Raw genomic sequence first — 13,811 nt, forward strand, 5'->3', positions numbered from 1 at the left:
ACAAGAGAGAGTCTAACCACCTCCCCTTGATATTCAACGGCATTACCATCGCCAAATCCCCCACCATCGACATCCTGGGGGTCACCATTGACCAGAAACTTAACTGGATCAGCCATATAAATACTGTGGCTACAAAACAGGTCAGAGGCTGGGTGTTCTGCGGCGATTGACTCACCTCCTGACTCCCCAAAGCCTTTCCACCATCTACAAGGCACAAGTCAGGAGTGTGATGGAATACTCTCCACTTGCTTGGATGAGTGCAGCTCCAACAACACTCAAGAAGCTCGACACCATCCAGGACAAAGCAGCCCGCATCCACAGGGTGCACTGCAGCAACTCGCCAAGGCTTCTTCGACAGCTCCTCCCAAACCCGCGCCCTCTACCACCTAGAAGGACAAGAGCAGCAGGTACATGGGAACAACACCACCTGCACGTTCCCCTCCATGTCACACACCATCCCGACTTGGAAATATATCGCTATTCCTTCATCGACGCTGGGTCAAAATCCTGGAACTCCCTTCCTAACAGCACTGTGGGAGAACCTTCACCACACGGACTGCAGGGTTCAAAAAGGCAGTTCACCACCACCTTCTCAAGGGCAATTAGGGATGGGCAATAAATGCCGGCCTCGCCAGCGACGCCCACATGCCATGAACGAATAATAAAGAAAACCCAGCCTCGCCGGCCACGTCGTCCACCTCTGACACGTGGAGCTCCACAACACAGTGCTGTGACACATCCACCTGCACAGCAGGAGGGAGGGCAACCGCAGGAAGAGATGCATCGCAGAAGGCACTACCCTCGCCACAGGGTCTACAGACCGAGGCGCAGCTTCTTGGACCTCTCTGAGCAGCAGTGCATAGTGGCAGGTTGAGTGAGGCTGACCGTGAAAGAGATGCATGAGAGGGTGAGTATGAGATACAGCCATGAGATTGTATGAGGGTTGGGTTGAGTGGTAGTGGCGGGATGAGTACTGGCGAGGTGAGTAAGTGCAGGTAAGATGATGATGAGCTTTAAGTGGGTGTGAAGAGTGATGTGATAGAGTAGTGTTGGCAGTGCAGAAGGAGATGTGGGGTGGGGGCGGTGATGTGGCAGATGGAGTGTAGGGGAATGAGTAAGTGTACTCACTTCGGCTGACCTACTTAGGTCATTGAAGCGCCTCCTGCACTGTATGCAGGTGCGCGATATGTTGGTGGTGCAGGTGACCTCCTCTGCCACCTCGAGCCAGGCCTTCTTGGTGGCAGAAGCAGGCCACTTCCTCCCGCCCTCCGGGGAGAAGATCTCTGTCCTCCCCCTCCTCCTGACCCCATCCAATAAGACCTGGAGTGAGGTATCATTAACCTGGGAGCAGCCTTCCCCCTGGGCTGCTCCATGCTGTAATTTTGCCTATTTTCTGCAGCATTAGTCAGTGGAGGACTGCCCCAGCTGATAGCCTATAATGCACCTGCGCAGTCCGCCCGCTGCGCAGCTTTCCAGCGCGAAACCCAGAAGCAAAGGTAAGTACCTTCACTCAAGCTGTGATTGCGTGTGAAGCACCCCGATTTCACTGGGCGCGTTACCCACGCGCCCAGTCGATCCTCCGCTGCCAACCCTCCTCCCTTCTAATATCGGGCCCTTTGTCCTCATCAACTTGCTTTTCCAACTATCTTTGTATCATCAGCAAATCTGGCCACAAGATACTCTGTTCCTTCATCCAAGTCATTGATATATATTGTAAATAATTGAGGCCCCAGCACTGAGCCCTGCGGCACCCCACTAGTTACAGATTGCCATTTTGAAAATGATCCTTTTATCCCGATTCTTTGTTTTCTGTTGGTTAGCCAATCCTCTATCCATGCCAGTATATTACCCCCAACACCATGAGCTCTTGTGTAGTAATCTTTTATGTGGCACCTTATCGAATGCCTTTTGGAAATCCAAATATACTGCATCCAGTGGTTCCCCTTTATCCACCCTGCCCGTTACTTCCTCAAAGAACTCTAATAAATTTGTCAATGATTTCCCCTTCACAAAATCATGTTGACTCTCCTTGATTGTATTATGAGTCTCCAAATGTCCTGCTACTACTTCCTTAATAATGGATTCTAGCATTTTCCCAATGACAGATACTAGGCTAACTTGTCGATAGTTATCTGCTTTCTGCCTCACTCCCTTCTTGAATAGGGGTGTTACGTTTGCGGTTTTCCAATCTGCTGGGACCTTTCCAGAATCTAGTGAATTCTGGAAGATTACAACCAATGCATCCACTATCTCTGTAGCCACTTCCTTTAAGACCCTTGGATGTAAGCCATCAGGTCCATATTCAACGACTCAGCATCCACAATCCTCTGGGGTAGAGAATTCCAAAGATTCACAACCCTCTGTGTAAAGAAATTCCTCCTCATCTCAGTCTTAAATGGCCAACCCCTTATCCTGAGACTGTGCACCCTAGTTCTAAACTCTCCAGCCAATGGAAACAACCTCTCAGCATCTACCCTGTCAAGCCCCCTCAGAATCTTGTATGTGTCTCAATGAGATCACCTCTCATTCGTCTAAACTCCAGAGAGTATAGGCCCATTCTACTCAATCTCTCCTCAAAGGACAACCCTCTCATCCCAGGAATTAATCTAGTGAACCTTCATTGCACCGCCTCTAAAGCATGTATATCCTTCCTTAGATAAGGAGACCAAAACTGTACACAGTACTCCAGGTGAGGTCTCACCAAAGCCCTGTACAATTGTGGTAAGACTTCCTTATTCTTTTACTCCAACCCCCTTGAAATAAAGGCCAACATGCCAGTTGCCTTCCTATTGCTTGCAAAGGGTCAAATGTGATATCCATGTAGGCACAGGCCCTTCTTTTCAACTTCATGGTCATCATGAAGAGAAAGAGTTTGTACTTAATTGATGTTCAACAACAACGACGTGCATTTATATAGCACCTTTAATGTGCCAAGGCACTTCACAGAGACATAATCAAAAAAAGTAGATGACAAGCCATGGGGAAGCTTACAGATGAGAAATAGAAGGAGGCCGATAGATCCTTGGGGGAACCCAGAGGTAATGGTGTGGGGGAGGGAAGAGAAGCCATTGCAGAAGATTATCTGGCTACGACTCAATAGGCAAGTGTGCAGGTGAGGGCAGTCCCACTCAGCTGGACAATGGAGGAGAGGCATTGGAGGAGGACAGTGTGGTCAACTGTGTCAAAAGCTGCAGAGAGTTTGAGAAAGATGAGGAGGGATAATGCACCACAGTTACAGTTACACAGGATGTCATATATGAATTTGATTAGGGCTGTTTCAGTGCTGTGACACTGCTGGAAACCAGATTGGAAAAATTCAAATATGGAGTTAAGGGAAAGGTGTGCACGGATTTCAGAGGCGAGAATACGTTCAAAGATTTTGGGGCGGTTTGAGATGAGGTGGTAGTTTGCAAGGAAGAGGGGCCAAAAGTGTGTTTTTTGAGGAGGGTGATGGCGGCAGATTTAAAAGGGAGAGGGGCAGTACCTGAGGAGAGAGAACCATTTACACTATCAGCAAGCACGAGGGTCTAGATGAGAAGTTGGGTGTTCAGCAGTTTAGCAGCAATGGGGTCAAGGGGACATGGGCTAGGTCCAATGGACCAAATGAGCTCCAAGAAAGCATGATGGGAGAGATATCTAGGGTGAGCTCCTCACACTTGGGTTAAGGGTGGAGAGGGAAGGGAAGAGCAGTTCAAGGAGACAGTTGGTAGTGAAGAAAAGAATCTTTGCTCTCCATAGAATGGTTACAGCACAGAAGGAGGCCATTTGGCTCATTAAGCCTCCAGGATAATCATGGAGTAATGGGAGTTTTTGACAGATGAGAGTGAGGCTAATGGCACTTGATGTGGTCCAGGCAGATCTGGTGATGGATGTCTAAACCAGCTGTGCGCCAGATATGCTCAAGTCTGCGCCACTTGAACTTGAGGGAGCAAAGTTGGGGGCCATATCAGGGAGAACAACTAGGATGGGAGAGAGTAAAGGTTTTGCTGGGTCAAGGCATCAAGTGGCAGATTGACAGTTGCAGAAGTACCGTGGTAAACGGAGGGTCAAAGGCTAGGCAGTTGGAAGTTTGAAAGTCAATTGTAAGTTACTTGGGCGAAGATTTGTTTTCCAGGGGCAGATGTAGGAGGATGTAGGGTTGGAAGGGGTTAGAGATGTGAGTGGTGAGTGATCCAAGGAAGTGGTTGGAGCTTGTCAGTGGAGTTTGTCAGTCTACCATGGGAGTAGAAAGGCCATGGGAGGTGCAAGTCGAATATGGATAGGAGAGTTTATATGGAGGAACAGTAAGCACAGGAGGGCAGTAAATTGAGAGGAAAGAGGGCAAGGGGACTGAGATGGAGATTGAGATCACCAAGGATGAGGGGTTGCTCAGGAGACTGAGGAAAGGAGGGAAAATATCTTGGGGAGTAACTCAGGGTGGGGTTTGGCGGGGCGACAGACAATAAGGATTTTAAAGGAGAGGCAAGAGGTGTGGAATTTGGTTAGGTGCTCAAAGGAGGAGAAGGAGCCAGAAGAGTAGGGGTAGAGACCAAGGTGTGCCTTGGTGGTAAAGGCCACACTGCCAACTCGGTGGTTTGTTGGGGCAGTTGCAAGAAAGTATATCCAGGTAGGGAGGTTTCAGTAAGAGGCAAGGTGTTGCCACTCGTAAGCCAAGTTTCAGTTAAAGCTAGAATATCAATACAATCATCCACAATAAGGTTGTGGATGGCAAAGGCCTTGTTCACGAGTGCAGATGATTTAGGAGGGAAATGCAGAGAGGGACGCTGATTGTTGATCTTCTGGCCGAGTCCAACGGGACAGTGGTAGGTGGTGTGGGAAGAGGGTTGGCTAAGTTAGCCACAGTGGGTGTCCTGAATGAGAAGGTCAACAACAGCATAGGATGGCATCATTGGACCCGATCTGCATATTTAAAGAAGGACCCTGCTCCCATCCTGCGGGTGTCCCACTCGCCTGCTCAAAAGAGCAGGGACATGGCAGGAATGCATTGGAATCAGAGGGGGTGTAACTTACATAATTTTAACTGCTCTCCCATCCAGTTTCTGCCGGGTGGGGGGGGGGAATTCAAATTGGGGCCAATGTTTCAAGAGGATGAGGCAATTTCCAACTTAGTTTGTGCCATTGGTAACCACTCATTTAGCACGTATCTGCCCTCTGGAGATCTACCCAATTGTCTCCACCCTGTCACCTTCCTTCTTGTTTTCAGAATCATAGAATCTTACAGCACAGAAGGAGGCCATTCGGCCCATTGTGTTCGTGCCAGGTCTTTGAAAGAGCTATCCAATTTGTCCCACTCCCACGCACTTTCCCCATAGCCCTAGAAACCTCCCCAAAAAACTCCATGCCTTCGATTCATAGTAGTGTCATAGTAGGTACAGCACAGGAGCAGACCATTTGGCCCATTGTGCCTGTGCCCGCTCTTTGAAAGAGCTAACCAATTAATCCCATTCCCCTGAACTTTCCCCACAGCCCTGTAAATTTTTTCCCTTCAAGTATTTGTCCAATTCCCTTTTGAAAGTTACTATTGTATCTGCTTCCACCACCCTATCAGACAGTGCATTCCAGACCATTACAACTCGTTGGTTAAAAAATTGTTTCCACATGTGGCCTTAGGCTCATTTATCAATAACCTAAATCTGTGTCCTCTGGTTACCGAACCACCTGCCACTGGAAACAGTTTCTCCTTATTTACTTTATCAAAAGCATTCATGATTTTGAACACCTCTATCGAATCTCCCAATAACCTTCTCTGTTCTAAGGAGAACAACCCCAGCTTCTCCAACCTCTCCACATAACTGAAGTCCCTCATCTCTGGTACCTTTCTAGTAAATCCCTTCTGCGCCCTCTCTAAGGCCGTGGCATCCTTCCTAAAGTGTGGTGCCCAGAATTGAACACATTACTCCAGCTGAGGCCTAACCAGTGTTTTATAAAGGTTTAGCATAACTTCCTTGCTTTTGTACTACATGGCTCCAATAATAAAGCCCAGGATCCCATATGCTTTTTTAGCAGCATTCTCAACTTGTCCTGCTACCTTCATAGATTTGTGTATGTGCACCCCAGGTCTCTCTGTTCCTACATTCCCAATAAAATTGAATCATTTATTTATATTGCCTCTCATCATTCATCCTAACAAAATGTATCATTTCAAACTTCTCTGCATTAAATTTCATCTGCCATGTGTTTGCCCATTTCACCAGTCTGTCTATTGTCCTTCTGAAGTCTGTTATTATCATCAACATTGTTTACTACATTTCCGAGTTTCGTGTCATCTGCAATCTTTGAAATTATACCCTCTATACCCAAGTTCAGGACATCAATATATATCAAAAAGCGCAGTCGTCCTAATACTGACCCCTGGGGAACATCACTGTATACTTCCTTCCAGACTGAAAAACAACCGTTCACCACTACCCTCTGCTTTCTGTCCCCTAGCCAATTTTGGACCCACATGGCCACTGTCCCTTTAATCTCATGGGCTTTAATTTTGCTGACTAGTCTATCATGTGGTACTTTATCAAATGCCTTTTGAAAGTCCTTATACACAACATCAACCACACTACCCTCATCAACTCTCTCCGTTACTTCATCAAAGAACTCAATTAAGTTAGTGAAACATGATTTTCTTTTAACAAATAAGAACATAAGGAGCAGGAGTAGGCCATACGGACCCTCGGGCTTGCTCCGCCATTCAATAAGATCATGGCTGATCTTTGGCCTCAACTCCAATTTCCAGCCCAATCCCCATATCCCTTGATTCCCTTAGAGTCCAAAAATCTATCAATATACTCAATGACTGAGCATCCACAGCCCTCTGGAGTAGAGAATTCCAAAGATTCACAACCGTCTTAGTGAAGAAATTCTTTCTCATCTCAGTCTTAAATAGTCAACCCCTTATCCTGAGACTTTGTCCCCTAGTTCTAGACTCACCAGCCAGGGGAAACAACCTCTCAGTACCTACCTGGTCAAGCCACCTCAGGATCTTATATGTTTCAATGAGAGCACCTCTCATTCTTCAAAACTCTAGAAAGCATAGGTCCATTCTACTCAATCTCTCATCATAGGGCAACCCTCTCATCTCAGGAATCAATCTAGTGAGTCTTCATTGCATCACCTCCAAGGCAAGTATAGCCTTCCTTAGATAAGGAGACCAAGACTGTACACAGTACTCCAGGTGCGGTCTCACCAATAGTAGCAAGACTTCCTTATTCTTGTACTTGATCCTGTTTTAATTTTTCCCTTTCCCATTCTCTGTATCCTTTTCCTCATATTGAAAAGTGAATCTCCCTGCACATGAGCAGTGCTTATATAACTGTAAGTTATTGTTGTTTACATGGTCCACCTGACTACTCCCTGGACTCTTTCCACCTTTGCCTATTGGATTTCCACAGACTTCTATCACAAGGCAACTGATTCCCACAACTACTTGCACTACATTTCTTCCCATGCTCTGTCCTGCCAGAACTCCATCCCTTTCTCTTAATTTCTCAAGGTTGAGTTTCCACAGGGGGCTCTCCATATCGTCCAGCGTAAATTTGGCGGACAATTGGGAGAACACCTGCGGATATTAAGGGATCCATCGCTATTGTATCTTCACTTTCTGCATCAGAGCTTCTGAAATGTCCTTTTTTTCTCATGTTTCCTCTGTCTATGCTTGACTAGATTTCCCACACCTCTGCTCTAACCCCGCTCCCTCCTTTTACAACAGCTAGAGGCTCTCTCTTGTCTTTACCTTCCATCCACTAGCCTCCACACTTGCCGTATCATTTTCCATGATTTCCGTCATCTACAACATGATTTTATCACAAAGCATACCTTCCTCTCCTCTGCTTTCTTCGGAGACTTCCTTCCAGGATATCTTTATTTACTCTTCCATGAAATCCATTTTCGGCTGCCATAAATTTGGTACTCCAATGCACCCGTAGCAGATGCAACACTTGTCAACTGTCAGGAACCTAAACACTCTTTCCATGTGAGATAGTAAATTACAGGCACGTCCTTCAATTTAGTATAGTGTGGTGCTCTCAATGCAAACCCCAGAGTTTTGACTCTGCACTGGGAAGATGAAATGTAGATTGGGTGACTTCTTTACCAAACATATCCACTCCATCTGCAAGTATGAAGTTGACCTCCTTTTGGTTCACCACTCAAACTCCTCCTGCGTCTCCCACCATTTCATCTTTGATCTCCAACCAAGACCCAGTCACAACCCTCTAGTGTGAATACAAACTTTAGCAGCTTTAGCTTTTCCTTTCCCTCCCATTTTCCCATCCATCTTCCATTTAAATTCCTTTCAGTATGGACCATCTGTGCTTTGAAAACAGACATTATTTGTGCTTATTGGTCACAGTGAAAGCTCCTCATGCTGCTCTCCTGACAACATCTCATCTCATCAAAACAAAAAATAGCAAGAAGTGTATACAGTGAATCCTGTACAAATGGACACCTCCAAAAAACAGACACCTGCAAAATACGGACATCCATTGACAGTCACAAATAATTTACATTGTAAAATATACAAGCTGCATCTTGAAACAAGGGACACTTGCAAATTACGAACTGCGGACAGCCTTGAAAGCACCAAGTCCGTTTACAACTTGAAACACTAGACATACAGGTAAGTGCGAGGTGGCAATGGGTGAAATAAAACAGCTTTCGTGTAATGGAGATTTCTTTACCCAGCATCCATAGTGGCAAAGAAACCACTCTATCTCTGGGATTGACTGCTTGCATGGCTCTATCCCAGAGATAGAGAGGTTTCTCTGCCGCTTGGATGTTGGGTAAAGAACTCCCCATTCCACAAAAGCTGAGAAATGCACCGGGCAACATCAAGGCCTGGATTTTGACTTGGAGACATGAAAAGAGGAAGGGACGGGGGAGGATTTCCGGACGGGAAACCTGGAAGTATGTGTTTGCCGGACGTCCTGCAGAATTTAACTGCATGACATCGCGGAGGGTGGGTGTCGGTCATCGGGGTGGGGCATGGATAGATCGAGGGAGGGGTCGGAAATATCGGGGGGGAGTGGCCTGGAATTGCGCGGGAGTGGGGAGCGGTTGCATGGCCTGAAATCACGGGGTCGGGGGGGTTGCCTGAATGGGTGGGGGGGTTGCCTGAAATCATGGGGGGCTCAAGTGTTGTGGGGAGAGGAAAACTGGGGAATGGGAGAGGGAGACTGGGAAATGGGGGTCCAGGGAGAGAGTGAGACTAGTGAATAGGGGGCGAGGGAGACTGGGGGCTCGGGGAGGAAAGATGGAGAGAATGGTTTCTCTATTCTCCGCCCTCGGTTTCCCCTCTTCGCCTGCTTATGGGTAGCCTCTTGTTTCTAGGAACTTCTCACAGAACTGGGATTTCCCAGGCCCTCCGGCCCTACAACAGCCACTTCGCCATGTGCAGGCTGCCAACATAGCAGATCCCAGGATCAGGACATCCCTCCTTCAATGGAAAAGGACCCCGGGATAGCAATGAATTGGGAAACCCAATGAACAGAAAATGAACTGAAATCACATCCTGCTGGCAGGGTTCCAGAATTAGGCACGATCCCAGGTGAATGCGAAAAAAAAGGGTCGCTGCAGAAGATACAGCCAATCCCGGGATATTTGGCTCACCTGGTTTACCGTACATATAATGACCATTTTGAAAATAAGGACATCTGCAAATAAAGGATGCCTAATGCAAGTCCCCAGGTCCTGACAGACTTCATTCTAGGGTCTTAGAAGAAGTTGCTGCAGAGATTGTAGATGTATTGGTATTAATTTTCCAAAATTCCCTAGATTCTGGAAGGGTCCCATCATATTGGAAAATAGCGAATGTTACTCCTCTATTCAAGAAAGGAGGGAAACAGAAAGCAGTAAACTACAGGCCAGTTAGCTTAACATCTGACATAGGGAAAATGCTAGAATCTATTATTAAGGAGGTTATAGCAGGGCACTTAGAAAATCTCAATGCAATCAGGCAGAGTCAACACGGCTTTGTGAAAGGGAAATCGTGTTTGACTAATTTATTAGAATTCTTTGAGGAAGTAACAAGCAATGTGGATAATGGGGATCCTGTGGATGTGGTGTACTTTACAGAAGGCTTTTGACAAGGTGCCACATCAAAGGCTACTACACAAAATAAGAGCTCATGGTAGGGGGTAACATATTAGCATGGATAAAGGATTGGATAGCTAGCAGGAAACAGAGAATAGGCATAAATGGGTCATTTTCAGGTTGGCAAGATGTAAGGAGTGGAGTGCTTAGGCCTCAACTATTTACAATCTATATCAATGACTTGGATGAAGAGACCGAATGTATGGTTGGTTGCTAAATTTGCTGATGACACAAAGGTAGGTAGGAAAGTAAAAAGTTGTGAAGAGGACATTTGGGGCCCGATGTTAGCAGGGCTGCGGGTTCTCGGCGGGGGGGCTATCGGGCGGGTGGGTAACGTGCCCGGTGAAATTAGTCAGTTTCCCGCGCGATCGTAGCAGACAATCCACTAATTGGATCCACTTACCTGCACCTCCGGGATCCCCACTGCTGATCTGCGCGTCGGGAGGGCTGCGCATGCGCAGTAAGATCTGTCAGCTGGAGGCGCTCTATTTAAAGGGGCAGTCCTCCACTGACAGATGCTGCAACAAATAGCAAAAATTACAGCATGGAGCAGCCCAGGGGGAAGGCTGCTCCCAGTTTTATGATGCCTCACTCCAGGTATCAATACATGGGGTGAGGAGGAGGGGGAGGACAGAGATCCTCCTCCCGGCGTGCGGGAGGAAGCGGCCTGCCTCTGCCACCAGGAAGGCCTGGCTCGAGGTGGCAGAGGAGGTCACCAGCGCAACCAACATATTGCCCACCTGCAGACAGTGCAGGAGGCGCTCCAATGACCTCAGTAGGTCAGCCAAAGTGAGTACACGTAGTCTTTCCCCTACACTCCGTCTGCCACATCACTGCCCCCACCCCACATCTCCTTCAGCACTGCCAACACAACTCTGTCACATCACCCCTCATATCCACTCAAACCTCATCCTCATCTTACCTGCACCTACTCACCTCGCTAGTACTCATCCCGCCACTACCACTCAACCCAATCCTCATGCAATCTCATGGCTCTCTCTCATACTCATCCTCTCGTGCATCTCTTTTAGGGCCAGCCTCACTCAACCTGCCACTACCTGTGCTGCAGCCACAGGGCATGCATCACATATGTGCAGTAGGCAGCGTAAGGCAAACGTGTCGTGAGCATGCAGGGGATGCACAAGGGTGTCTGAGGGTTCGTCATGGGTGTTACTTATATTGAATTTCTGACCAACTCACCTTACATATTATATTGGCACCACTACTGCCATGTCTTTGCGAATCCTGTCTGGTTTGTGCAATAATGCCCGCTCCTGAGGATCACTATGAGGACCCACAACTGATGCCACCCATTGTGTCACTGCAGAGTGGGTGTAGGTGTATTTGCAGGGCTCTTCTGCGCAGACGACTGGGGCACATCGCCGATGTGCCCGGTTGCACCCTGGAAGGATGCGGAGGAGAAGTTGTTGAGGGCAGTGGTGACTTTGACAGCGACAGGTAAGAAGATGGTGCTCGGGCCAGCCAGGAGCAGCTCGGCATGAAAGAGGCTGCAGATGTCCACGACTACATGTCGAGTGACTCTGAGCCTCCGTGTGCACTGCTGCTCAGAGAGGTCCAGGGGGCTGAGCCTCGGTCTGTGGACCCTGTGGCGAGGGTAGTGCCCTCTGCGACGCATCTCTCTCTGCGGTAGCCCTCCCTCCTGCTGTGCAGGTGGATGTGTCACAGCACTCTGTTGTGGAGCTCCACGTGTCAGAGGTGGACGGCGTGGATGGCGAGGCTGGTGATGCTGTTCGCCCTCCGAGGAGGTCATGACTGCAGCTACGGCGGCCCCCATCCGCAAGATGTACATCTGAGGGGGTCCGCAATGTAGGTACATGTCTCTGGACCCCGGGGTAAGTGTGCAGGTTGGTGACTTTGACTGTCAAGAGGAGGGTGGTGGAGGCCAAACTTTGTCCCCAGTAACAGAGTGGCCTCCTGCAATGGGTGAGGGTCTCCCCCCCCGCCACCTATCAAATGGACCTTTGCAGCTGCCACAGGCTGACAGCTGCAACACGTCCATTTGACCTGGGAGTGTTTCCCCCAGTGTGGGAAACAGTCCCACTTTGTTCTAAAATCACACATAATCCCTTAATCAGGTCAGTTAATGACCTGAAATACCTCAATAAACACTGTCAAGTGGCGTCCCGCTGGCTTTAATTGCCTGCGGGATTCCCACCAGCGGGGGCTGCGCGCGCACGCCGGCGCGTCAGCGGGGAACCCGGAAGTGCGCAGGTTCGGGGTGGGCTCCGGTACCGCGCCGGGATTCTCCGATTTTCGGAGCCCCCCCGCCAGGAACGCACCCGGTAGCAGGTGCTAAAATAGAGCCCAAGGAGTCTGCAAATGGATATAGATAGGTTAAGTGAGTGGGCAAAGATTTGGCAGATGGAGTATAATGTGGGAAAATGTGAACTTGTCCACTTTGGCAGGAGGAATAGAAAAGCAGTATATTATTTAAATGGAGAGAGATTGCAGAACTCTGAGGTACAGAGCGATCTAGGTGTCCTAGTACATGAATCACAAAAAGTCAGTATGCAGGTAGAGCAAATTATTAGGAAGGCAAATGGAATGTTGTCATTTATTGCAAGGGGAATGGAATATAAAGGTAGAGATGTTTTGCTGCAGTTGTACAGGGCATTGGTGAGATCACATCTAGAATACTGTGTGCAGTTTTGGTCTCTTTATTTAAGAAAGGACATAATTGCTTTGGAGGCGGTTCAGAGAAGATTCACTCGACTGATTCCTGGGATGAGGGGGTTATCTTATGAGGAAAAATTGGGCAAGTTGGGCCTGTATACACTGGAGTTTAGAAGAATGAGAGGTGATTTTATTGAAACATATAAGATCCTGAAGGGACTAGAAGGGGTAGATGCTGAGGGGATGTTTCCCCTTGTGGGAGAGACTAGAACTAGGGGCCACAGTTTAAAAATAAGGGGTCTCCCATTTAAGACGGAGATGAGGAGAATTTTTTTTTCTCAGAGGGTCGTGAGTCTGTGGAACTCCCTTCCCTAGAGAGCGGTGGAGGCAGAGTCATTGAATATTTTTAAGGCTGAGTTAGATAGATTCCTAATTAACAAGGGAGTCAAAGGATATAGTAGGTAGATGGGAAAGTAGGGTTGAGGTCACAATCAGATCAGCCATGAACTTATTAAATGGCAAAGCAGGCTTGAGGGGCCAAATGGCCTACTCATGCTCTTAGTTCATATGTTTGTATGTCCCTTAGGTGTCCCTAATTTATAGGTTTCACTGTATTTCATATTGGCTCTCTCAGCAGACAACTCCAATGTGTGGACTGCGCTGAACGAGGAAGAAGTGAATATTTTGCTGGAAAGCATTATACTGCAGTCACCATTATTTTTCATATGAGTTTTTTATATAGCAGATTAATGCTTTCTGCTGGTGATGCAATTGAAATTATGGCCTGCTGATGTAACTGAATGTGTATTTTAGTAAGAGCCCAAATATATATTTTATATATCAAGTTACATAATGAAAAATGTGAACGTTTCCAACTGTAGTATTAAAATAAATGCACCCCATGTAGATTTTTAGAGTGTACTTACTTCTTCTTCCACTTCCTCCTCCAGCTCCTCCTCCTCTTCTTCAGCTGCTTCCTCTTCTGCTTCCTCTGCTGCTGCTTCAGTATCTTCTTCTTCTTCATCTAGGTCTGCACCAGATAATTCCCAGCCATGGTACTGGAAGGGATCTGCAAGTGTTTGTACATCAGGTAA

The 13,811-nt window shown here is 47.6% G+C and overlaps 1 protein-coding gene across 1 annotated transcript in view; it reads right to left on the reverse strand.

Annotated features, from left to right (window-relative positions):
• ak9 (adenylate kinase 9) overlaps positions 1-13,811 on the reverse strand; it is a 404,375-nt gene that overhangs the window by 203,123 nt on the left and 187,441 nt on the right. The window contains exon 18 of the mRNA XM_067985304.1: positions 13,644-13,786. Within this exon, the coding sequence (XP_067841405.1) occupies positions 13,644-13,786 (143 nt within the window). The remainder of the gene's footprint in view (positions 1-13,643; positions 13,787-13,811) is intronic.

Source organism: Heptranchias perlo, chromosome 5 (assembly GCF_035084215.1).
Source record: "Heptranchias perlo isolate sHepPer1 chromosome 5, sHepPer1.hap1, whole genome shotgun sequence".
Lineage (NCBI taxonomy): Eukaryota > Metazoa > Chordata > Chondrichthyes > Hexanchiformes > Hexanchidae > Heptranchias > Heptranchias perlo.